Below are 11,317 nucleotides of genomic sequence, written 5' to 3'. Positions count from 1 at the left end.
TTCGTTTCGCGGCGCCACAAGTGTTGAACCGTTAAACTGGAGCTGGCCTAGTGCTGCGCTAGTTCAGAACTGGCCCTGCACCGCCCGAAACTGGTTCAGGGAGTACAGGTCTAATGGAACGTACCTTATCATTCTGGTGGCTGGGTTTCCAACCCCCTTTCGTCGAACGGAGAGCGATTGCGCTCAAAACGTACTAGCGCGTTATACTCAAGTGCCTCGAGAAGCACGATGTTGGGCTATTTTTCCAGATAGGATAAAGCCTCAATATCACTGTCAGCTATCATGAATTTGAGTAAATTCGGCACGCTCTTCATGTTGGTGGGGTAAACAAGTGACCTTTACATGGCAAATTTCCGACTTCAGTTCGGCAAAATTTACATAATTAAACTTAGGTTACATGAAAGAACTGATGTTCTGAGGCTGGAACAACATAGAAGGGACAAATACATACAAAGCCTCAATTTGCCTAAGAAATTAACGATGAAAGATGAAAGTCACTGAAAAGGTTAGCCAGCTGTAGGACTCGAACCCACATCTTCTGGATTGCCGTGGGTTCGATGGTGATGGGTGATGTGGGTTCGAGTCCTACAGCTGGCTAACCTTTTCAGTGACTCATCTTTCATCGTTAATTTCTTAGGTAAATTGAGGCTTTGTATGTATTTGTATTTGGCAGCTTATAATAGGTAACACTTGAATGCTGCGATGAATTGTTCTAACAGCGTAGCACCGTCGCATTCTCGCCACCTTCGCCGTGGCATATCACGTATCATATCGCTCCAGCCCATAAAAGGCAAGGTCAGAACAAGGAAGTCCACATTCCAAACGACGCCGTGCCAAAAAAAAAAAAAAAAAAAACTCACATGCTTTGTTTCCGGCTTAACAATAACATAACAGGTGTTCGATTATGTACGATGCACAGAGGACGAAACGAAAGAAACCAAGCGGCCAAGCCAAGTGTCCATGCCAAGCCAAAGACAGATAAACCGAGAGCAGTGACGTCGGTGCGCCCGTGCGCAGGGTTTGCCGACGGTCTGACTGCCGGGCGTGGGAACTAAAAAAACTGTAACTAAAAAACTACGAACATTTGGAGCAAGATATTTCGCACACATATTCAGTGTTCGCTAATGAACACACAGGGCGAGTATCGCTCTGTTCTGCGGCACTTCAAAATTGGCATATCTGACCTTTAAGCATGTAAGCTGCTTTCGCGAAACCCAGCTCCACCGTGTTGTGTGGCGAAGACCACATCAACAAAGCAAAGTACCAATTCAACGAATTTCTTTAGTGGACGTTAATGAGAAATGTTGATTTCCAATTGGTTTAATGGGATCCGACGTGTTGTGTATTACAGACTGCGCCATTAGAAGGAATGAGGAACTGGCCTAATGTGTATCAATGAGAAAATGCTTTCCAATTGGATTAATGGGATCCAACATGTTCTAGTGATGAACTAATTGAAACCAAATCATATTATGTCTTTTTTTTTCTTTTTTGCCGGCACCTTTTTGGACATATGGATACATCTATATGAACTTACTCATTGTGGATTTATGTCGTGTGTGTTGATGATGGACAGAATGCTTTCACAACCTGTAAGTGCTTATTAAGGTTTCTGTTCTTGGTTGTGCCATTAAACACATAATCAATCAATCAATCAATCAATCTGTTCTTGGTGTTTACTATGTCTTGCTAGCGATTTTCAACCGCTTGGTGAATATTCGCTCTTATAAAAAAACATCACAAATAACTTTCACTGTTGTATCTGCCACTTGCAATATTTTCACATCTACTGTATTTTTATATATGTAAGAATAAATGTTCACGCAGGAACGGTATTTTGTGTAATTCATTTTTACAGCGAAAGCATGCTTTCTGATGCAACAGAATAGTCACTGCACATTCAAAAAGTGCATCGGCAACGAGACTTTCAATGTGACTTTAATGGGAAAATCCTCGCTGCTGTACATTTGGCCAATGGGAAGCTAAGCTGGCCCCCAATGGGTGCGACTGAGCGCGGTTCCAATTCGTTCACATTGACATTCACAATGATTTCTCATTGGAACCCACTAAATTCATGTTGTTTTCAATATGGTATTTGTCCAAAATTGTCGATTCGGAATGAGAAATTTTGGTCGTTTTCAATGAGCATTGTGAATGTGATATCCAATTAAACTGATTGAGATTTCTGGTCTATTTTGAATTGGACCATTTCCAGCAGGGAGTGCTGTCGAAAGAGAGTTAAGTCGCAATTCCAAGTCGAGGGACCCTTGATCTCGTACCGACGTTGATCGAATGAGGCCACTGTGTACACCCGTCGTTCATATAATTTTAAGTGTTTGCACTATTTATGAGGCAAATATCAATGCTCTATACAGAATGCATGAAACAAACATGTGGATAAAACACTGGCAGAAATGTTGGTAAAAGCATTGGCGAGATGTATTTCCCCTTGTCCCGTATACGCTAGAGTATCTTCGTTGTTAGCACCAAAGCGTTCGACGACATCGCCTGATAGGAACGGGTATCCAGTTACGGCACTGCACTGAATGCACACCAGCAAGAAGAGCCCGCTTTGAATGGGAAGAATAACGATTGCGCGTCTCTTAGTTCGACGAAAATCTGGCGAAGGGTATGCTATAATGTTGTGACACGTTTCGTTAGGTGAGCGGTGTTTGCGTGATGAAGTGATAGTGTAGCAGCCGACAGAAATGGACGACGAGCGCCGCCATGGACGTCTCGTCACGACGCGTATCTCGCGCATGATTTTCTATCGAGCGCGCGTATCATCGATTCTTTCAGTTGTTGGCCTGGCTGCCACATTAAACACTTCGTATTCAGCCTTGTCTGCTGGTTTTTCTGTACCCTACAGTTTGGTGACCCGAACGTTGCAGCCAGCCACCAGCCCCTACACTGTAAACGTTTTCACACCTTTAAAGGTGTAATGATGTGCATGGCGTACGCCCTTTTTGGTGTAATTTTGGTAACATCACAATGGAGTACGGTTTAGTATTAATTTTCTTTACTCGCATGCTGTCTGTCCTCCAGAAATTCAGGCTTTCAAGTCTCAACATTGTTGAACAGTATTGTATACACATGCACGTGCTCGATTATCGCTAGCGATATGCATTAGCACGTATCTACGATATCCAAGGCATGATGAGAGCAAGATTTGAACTAACACCAGATCTTTTGTAATGCTTTCTGAATTTTGTAAAATATCACCCCATATTGTACAATGTTACGCAACCAGGCTTAATGTGCATGGCGCACACCTTTAAAGGTGTGAAAAAGTTTACAGTGTAACACTTCCTCCGCCTCTGACGATGCCTCAGTGCCGTCGTCAATCCAGCACTACGCCATGCGGCTGCCGCCCTTCTGGAGCCACAATCCGGGCGTATGGTTCCTACAGGTGGAATGTCAGTTCGCTCTCGGGGGCATAACATCACAGCTGACCAAATTTGGCCATGTGGTGAGCGTACTGCCGCAAGACGTTGCCGCCCAAGTGGTCGACATCCTTTCCGCTCCACCCGCAGCCAACCAGTACGACGCGCTCAAGACCGCTGTACTCGAGCGAACCACGACTTCGGAACGCAAGCGCTTCCAAGAGCTCCTGTCTTCCGAAGATCTTGGCGACCGCCGTCCGTCTGAACTATTGCGACACATGCTGGGGCTGCTTGGCGAGCGAGCCCTTTCCTTCGATGCCAGCCCCCTCAAACAACTCTTCCTGCAGCGCTTACCAACAACCGTGCAGATGATCCGAGCGTCTGCGTCGACTCTGCCGTTGCAAGAGCTTGCGGATCTTGCCGACAAGATCTTGGAGGTTTCCCTTCCGTCCATCTCAGCCATGCCCGCCGCACCGCCCTTGCCTTCAGCTGTTTCCCCCGCGGCGTCTTCACCATCCGCCCAAGTCCGGCTAACTTCTCCGCCCGGAGACTCCATAGCCCAACCAGTCCTCCTCAGGTACCCGCGGACGCGGCTGTAGAGTATGTACCACTTTGTCGACTGCGGTACCGGAATGCTTCATGAGTTGGAGCGTGAAGAACAAGTTCGAGCGCCGTTGGACTTCGAGGACTGCCAACAAAGACAGGATTACGTGCCACACAAGCGCTTTTCGCTTCGCTATAATGGATGCACCGCAGGCAGCGAAAGAGGTGCTCATCATGAAATGGTACGCACTCATGAGACTGCCTCGGTATTAGGAGTTGAACGGTGTGTTCGTTCTGCTTCATGTTCGAACTTTGACCCAGTGTGTCAGCAACGCAGTGGGCTTTGTACGCACAGTGCACCCATGTATCAGATCTTTGAATTAGTGCTTTGTATCAAATAAATCTTTATTTTACCCCAAAATCGCTTTAGTTATTTTGAATACCGAGTAACGGCGGCAGGTCTGAAATCCAGTAGAAGTCGATGCTAGCCAGGACCGACCGAAAAGCCAGCCAGACATGGAGGCTCCTGATTGGCCGACTGGTTGTGCATAATATCCACCACGTCGCAATTTCATTGGTCGTGTGCCCAGTGTTGTGTGAATTATCTCAAACTATGGGCTCTATGGGGAGCTGTTGGAGCCTGGCCCAACTGCGCGAAGATTTTGGACGCCTCTCCGCCATGGTAGCGTCTGTCCTGTCATCGCGTGCGCCTTCCAACACAGACCCCGTTTCGCCCAGGCGTCGCCGACGCGATAGTCCGCGCTCCGCGTCCCGCTCCCCCAGTCGACGCCATTCACCTCGTCGGCCTCTGCAAGACGAGCCCATCGGCCCTTGCTGGTACCACCAGCGGTACGGCTCCGAGGCCCGTCGGTGCACGCGACCCTGTACTTGGACGGAAAACTTGCCCGGGGACCGTTAGCGGCTGCGACTGTCTCCACCACGCCTAGCAACCGACTATTCTACGTTGTTGACCGGCCCTCAAAGACGCGCTTCCACGTTGACACCGGCGCCGAAGTGAGTGTGCTCCCCGCTTCAGGAAGTGACAGGCGTCGTCTAGCCATGTTCCATCTTACGGCTGTCAACAACACCGGCATTCCCGTCTTCCGACAGCTATCTGCCACCCTCGATCTGGGCTTTCGCAGAACGTTCCCGTGGCTTTTCCTTGTGGCCGGTGTCCGCCAAGCCATCCTGGGCGCCGACTTCTTACACCATTTCGGCTTATCTGTGGACGTCGCTCGCAAGCGCCTGATAGATACCTCCACCCATCTGTCAGTTCGGGCTCGCTCCGTTCATTCTGCGAGCCCTCTCAGCGGCATCTCCATTTCTGCCCTCCACTCGCCATACGCTGCCGTCCTCAAGGACTTCCCCAGTCTCACGCAACCACCAGACTGGTCGCGCCCAGTCGCACACGATGTCGTGCACCACATACAGACCACCGGAGCACCCGTTTTCGCCCGGGCACGTCAGCTAGCTCCAGAGAAGCTCAAGATTGCAAGAACGGAATTTGAGCACATGCTGTCCATCGGTGTAGCTAGACCTTCCTCCAGCAATTCGTCCTCCGCTTTGCACATGGTGCCAAAGAAGACCGGCGACTGGCGCCCCTGCGGTGATTACCGTGCGCTTAACCTTGTTACTGTGCCTGACCGTTACCCGCTCCCGCGGTTGCAAGACTTCACGGTCAACCTCCACGGCACTACCCTGTATAGTAAAATCGATCTGATGAAAGCGTATCACCAGATCCCCGTCGCCCCTGAAGACATCAAGAAAACCGCAATTACGACTCCGTTTGGGCTGTACGAGTTTCCGCGGATGCCATTTGGTCTCCACAACGCGGCCCAAACGTTTCAACGTTTTATAGACAGCGTCATCAGGGGCCTCCCCTTCGTATTCGCATACATTGACGACTTGCTGGTGGCCAGCTCATCTCCAGAAGAGCACGAACATCATCTCCGCCTGCTCTTCTCACGCCTGGCTGCTCACGGCATTGTTGTCAATGTACAAAAATGCGAATTCGGCGTGTCATCCACAGAGTTCCTTGGGCACAAAATCTCCCTGGAGGGCATAACACCGCTTCCCTCCAAGGTCGAGGCTATCTCCAACTTTCCCCAGCTCCAATCCATCTATGGCGCTCTATGGCCTTTGTTGCCTTTGTGCCATTAAACACATAATCAATCAATCAATCAATCCAATCCATCCGGCAACTTCGGCGCTTCCTCGGCCTCATCAATTTCTACCGGCGTTTCATTCCGCACTGCGCGGAAACCCTCCGCCCCCTTGAAGCCCTTCTCACTCAGTCGAGCCGAGCGGCGAAGAAGTTGATGTGGAATTCTGACGCCGAATCGAGCTTCCTCACGATCAAGGCCGACCTCGCCGCTTGCTCTCTGCTTTGCCATCCCCGGCACGGCGCGCCGACTACACTCATGGTTGACGCGTCTGGTATAGCCGTCGGCGCGGTGCTGTAGCAGCAGATTGGCACAGCATGGCGCCCCATAGCCTTGTTCTCCAAAGCTCTCAAACCTACCGAGCAGCGCTACAGCACTTTCGGCCGAGAGTTGCTGGCCGCCTACCTCGCGGTCAGGCATTTCCGTTTCTTCATGGAAGGTCGCGCTTTCTCCATCCTAACCGACCACAAGCCCTTGACCTACGCTTTCCACTCTGCCAGCAGCCGGTATTCCCCAAGGGAGATTCGTCAGCTCGCCTATCTTGCTGAAATGTGCACAGATATCGGGCATGTACCGAGGGAAGGAAACGCTCCAGCCGACGCCTTAAGTCGAGTTGCTGCCCTTTCTACCACCACGCAGCGGTTTTCGCACGAAGCCCTCGCTTCTGCCCAACTCCATGATGAAGAGCTGAAACGCTTGCGCACAGCTAACACCACCTCCCTCAAGCTGCAAGACCTCCCCATTCCCGGCACTTCCGTTACCATCTGTTGCGACACGTCGACTCCCCAACCTACGCCTTTCGTCCCTGTCACGTGTCGCCGTGCCGTCTTCTCTTCTATCCGCGACTTGGCGCACCCTGGCATCCGGGCAACTCAGAAGCTTGTTGCGGACCGCTTCGTGTGGCCTTCGATCAACCGAGACGTCCGCGCCAGGGTTCACTCCTGTCACCGCTGCCAACGTGCGAAGGTCCACCGCCACACCTCCGCCCCCCTCGGGAAGTTCCAGCCTCCTGACGCGCGTTTCGACAACGTCCATCTTGATATAGTCGGCCCTCTCCCACCATCTGATGGCTGCCGCTATGTCCTAACCGCTGTCGACCGCTTCACACGTTGGCCCGAGGCCACGCCGATGGCAGACGCCACCGCCGAGACAGTCGCCAACACCTTTGTCGCTTCATGGATCTCTCGGTTCGGTGTGCCGTCCCAGGTCACTACGGACCGGGGCCCACAGTTCGAGAGCCGTTTATTCAAGGGCCTCACCGACATCCTCGGGACAACTCGCGTCCGAACGACATCCTATCGCCCTGCATCCAACTGTCTCGTCGAGCGCCTTCATCGCCACTTGAAGGCCGCCCTCGTCGCCCACGAAGATAGGGCGCACTGGGTACACCACCTGCCTTTGGTGCTCCTCGGCATCCGCGCAGCCGTCAAGACCGACATCGGGTGCAGTGCGGCTGACCTTGTGTATGGCTGTGCTCTGCGTCTTCCAGCCAATTTCTTCGTGCCGCCCTCTCCCGACCCGTCCCCATCCCTCTACCTGGACCGCTTTCATCAGTTTTTCAACACACTCCGACCCGTTGCCACCCGCCCTTCCTCCACCCGCCGTGCTCAAGACCTGTCATCCGCAACGGACGTCTTCCTGCGCACGGACGCCGTGCGGAAGTCGCTCACGCCGCCCTATTCCGGTCCACATGCCGTCCTCGGCCGCCAGGGCAAGAACTTACGGATCTCTATCAACGGCCGCGAGGACGTGGTTGCCGTCGACAGATTGAAGCCGGCCTACGTGGACCTTGCCACCGTCGACTCCTACACCACTGATTACTCAGCCTGGAACGGTTTCCCTCCAACGCTTGGTGTCAGCCAACTCTTCCCCATCATGCCCGAAGCCCATCGAGAAACACGTCACGTGGGCCGACAGCTTCAAGCAGCCACTAGCGGTGGGGAGCATGTAGCAGCCGACGGAAATGGACGACGAGCGCCGCCATGGACGTCTCGTCATGACGCGTATCTCGCGCATGATTTTCTATCGAGCGCGCGTATAATCGATTCTTTCAGTTGTTGGCCTGGCAGCCACATTAAACACTTCGTATTCAGCCTTGTCTGCTGGTCCTTCTGTACCCTACAATAGTGTAGCAGCACAATACTTATTGCTGCACAGCTTTTACTCTGACGCAGACAGCACCTGTTTCTTTCGAGGTATCTTGTTCTATACGCCATTTTTTAATATTTTTGTGGACTTATCTCTTTCTCTGTTTTATTACCAAACAGGATCTGGGCGTATACAGACAAGAAGCTATGACTATCAAAGGTGCTTCTTTTTTTAAATTCCGTGTTAGCGCCGCGAAGCAACTGTGACTATGAGCGGCGTACAGACGTGGACAGATGGAGAGAGGACAGCAGGAAGGAGTCGGGGGCAGAGGGAAAGGCACTTCCAAATACATTCATCTATACAAAACGTATCTGTGTCATGTACCCAAGGAGACTGGAATTGAATGGAATCCGCAAACAAGAAAGTTGCTGCGGCACATATAGTGCACCCGTGATGAAAATGGCTGCCCAGGACAACATATCTTTGTGTTGAAGCCGGTCTGTGCATCTTTTAATGAAAACTATGAGGTCTGCACCTCGTTCCACATTGTAAGTTCTCATGCACCATCTTGATTTTCAGAGTTCTGTGATAATATGATAATTGACACATTTCTTGGTGACACACATGAAAAAGAAAATATCAAAGATCAATGTACAGTAGTATGTTTGACATCTTTGACAACGTTGTGTTAGTGCAGGATGTATGAACTTTAATTCAGACAAGCAGTTCTAAAGGCATGCAACTAGGCAATCACAAGCGATTTTCCCCATTGTCTCTGTTTCCTGTTTGTCAGTGATATAGGCCATTAAACACATAATCAATCAATCAATCAGTGATACAGGCTCCGTGCGCTACAGAGGTGGCGCTGCTAAAAATTGACTTCTGCGCCCTCTGCGGCGAAAGCAGGCAACGCTGAACTTAGTTGGCCATACGGAATGATCGCGATTGATAGCGGACAGAGGAAAACAACAGGTTTACTCGATTACACGAAATCTGTGTTCGCTGTGGGTTTCAGCCTCTTTGTGAGGCGAAATTGTTTTTTAGAGCAGCAAACGTTCATAAGGGTGGTTTACTCTATGAATCGAGGCATGTAACCGCCGTGGAGGAGGTGAAGAGCCCGGGAAGCGACAGCACTATTAGAGGAAAATGCCTCGCCCAGACCTCTAAAACAATCTACGACGTATCCCTTCAGGTAAGCGTGCTGGTGATTCTTTGAAGAACAGCCGTCAATATTAGCCATTCCAAGGCTGGAGACGGTCACAATGAATCACGTGTTGTCAGTTTATGCGTGCGTCCGGTAAACGCGTAACCACCTTTACTTGGCAGGTGGATGAGACTCGTCGGACAATAGTCGGAGGTCATTGCAGCTGCAAAGGGGGAGTGGTTGCCAAATGCAAGCATGCTGCCGCTGTGGTGACGTTTGTGAATCGCTACGAGTTTACATCGTCGACGGACGTGCCGCAGTAGTGGGGCAGGCCGTCTGAAAATCCCAGTGCAGGAAGGAAAAGAAGACTTAGCGAGTTGTACCCAAGTAAGCAATTGCTTCTTGAACACTGCGTTGAAGTAGAGCATATCGAGGTGAAACCTTCTATAAATAATGCTTGGTTACAGACAACGACGACGTTTATTTGCCCAAGACCGCGCCAGTGCCCCCAGTGGACGTGCTCCAGCATTTCCAGGGTATCAATAGTCCATGGATGGATATGCTAAAGCTAGAGTCAGTGACAGCTATTGAAAAAGAGTGCCGTGCAACACTCTTTGACATTGTCGACACCGTAGAGGAGCAAGTTGACATCGAAAGTCTTTCTAGGGTACTGAAAAGGGGCAAATGAGGACAGACAAACATTCCACGCACTGGCCCCACACACAAAAGAAGAAATAGACTTTGAGGCAAGCTTGTACGAAGATAAAAAAGTTTTTTTTAGGAAATACGTAAGCATTTCAGAGCCTGAAATCTTAAAACTGGCCTACGAAACCCGAAACCAGTCTACAATTTCCAGGTATGCAAGCTGTGGTCGCTGCACAGAAGTTTGCATGCACAGGGGTGGATTCAGGATTTTACTGAGGGGGGTCCAGCCTTGGCCAGCATGGTAGGCACAAGATCTCGGCCAATTAAGCACTTTGTGAAGATAGAAATCCCTCTAGATCCACCCCTGAGTGTGTATGTCATTGTGCTGTAGCAAGCAGAATGCTGCATATGTGCAGGATGAGGTTTTGGAACAAACAAAATTTGCACCATGTCAGTTGAGTGTTCTTTTTTATTAAATGTAATTTATACTTCTCCAGGTGGCACGCAGCCAGGAAGGTCCGCCTCTCAAGCTCTGTAGCACACAGGGTGTGGACCAGACAAAAACCTCATGCTTCGTTGGCGACGGCTCTCTTGAACTCGAAGCCTTTTAAGAGTCAAGCAACAGAGTACGGTAAGCCATTAAATGCCAGGAGCTCATTGCGAAGCCTCACCACTTGATGAATTATACAGGTCTCAGAAAAGAAGGGGAAGCAAGAGACAAATTTCGAAAGAAGCATCATGTTCAAGTGATGCAGGTTAGGGTGCATCCAACTTCCTGTAGTGCTAACTGCTCTGTAACTATGGCTCTTCCCTTTCAGGTTGGAACGACTATGCATCCCGTGCAGAACTGGCTATCATGCAGTCCCGATGGCATCGTCGAAATATACAATGAGACCCACCTGCTCGAGATCAAATGTCCATTTTCCCGGCAGAAAAAGATGCTTGTGAACTACGAAACTGAGGAGTGCTTTGTAGATTACCTGCAGTTCTGTGGTGGTAAACTTTGCTTGAAAAAGGCTCACCCATACTAAAAGCAGGTTCAGATCCAAATGTATGTGATTAATGTACAAAGATGTTTTTTCTTTGTCTTCACAAGTGTTGAGTTAGAAGAACTAGCCTCCGTTCTGGTTGAGAGACAGACATCGAATAATCCTTTATTACTCAGCGCGAGCTTCCCCGTCCCGCCGTCTTCCTCCTTCAATGAGCCGATCTTCAACATCCTCCCCCGCGGCGCTGGTTGCGTCTGCCTCCAAAAGGTACAGTAGCTGTATCGGGCGCCGGATCCGCTGTCCACTCGGAAGGAGGACCCAGAAGCATTCAGTCATTCCCAGGTGTAGACTCGACGACGCGGC

The 11,317-nt window shown here is 50.3% G+C and overlaps 1 protein-coding gene and 1 long non-coding RNA gene across 2 annotated transcripts; both read left to right on the top strand.

Annotated features, from left to right (window-relative positions):
- Positions 1-3,358: 3,358 nt before the first annotated feature.
- Positions 3,359-3,982, top strand: LOC135392251 (uncharacterized). The gene has a single exon (XM_064622970.1). It carries the CDS (start codon positions 3,359-3,361, stop codon positions 3,980-3,982), a length of 624 nt encoding a protein of 207 aa, XP_064479040.1.
- A 6,526-nt stretch (positions 3,983-10,508) lies between these two features.
- LOC135392904 (uncharacterized) lies at positions 10,509-10,877 on the top strand. The gene is made up of 3 exons (XR_010422294.1): positions 10,509-10,596; positions 10,656-10,720; positions 10,784-10,877. It is a non-coding gene; the product is annotated as an uncharacterized LOC135392904 (long non-coding RNA).
- Positions 10,878-11,317: the final 440 nt, after the last annotated feature.

Source organism: Ornithodoros turicata, chromosome 4, assembly GCF_037126465.1.
Source record: "Ornithodoros turicata isolate Travis chromosome 4, ASM3712646v1, whole genome shotgun sequence".
In the NCBI taxonomy this organism is placed as follows: Eukaryota; Metazoa; Arthropoda; class Arachnida; order Ixodida; family Argasidae; genus Ornithodoros; species Ornithodoros turicata.
The sequence above is the reverse complement of the archived record's forward strand: the minus strand, read 5'-3'. Positions and strand labels throughout refer to the sequence as shown.

Coding starts and splice junctions, on each gene's coding strand:
- LOC135392251 (XM_064622970.1), top strand. CDS start 3,359: ATGCGGCTGCCGCCCTTCTGGAGCCACAATCCGGGCGTATGGTTCCTA.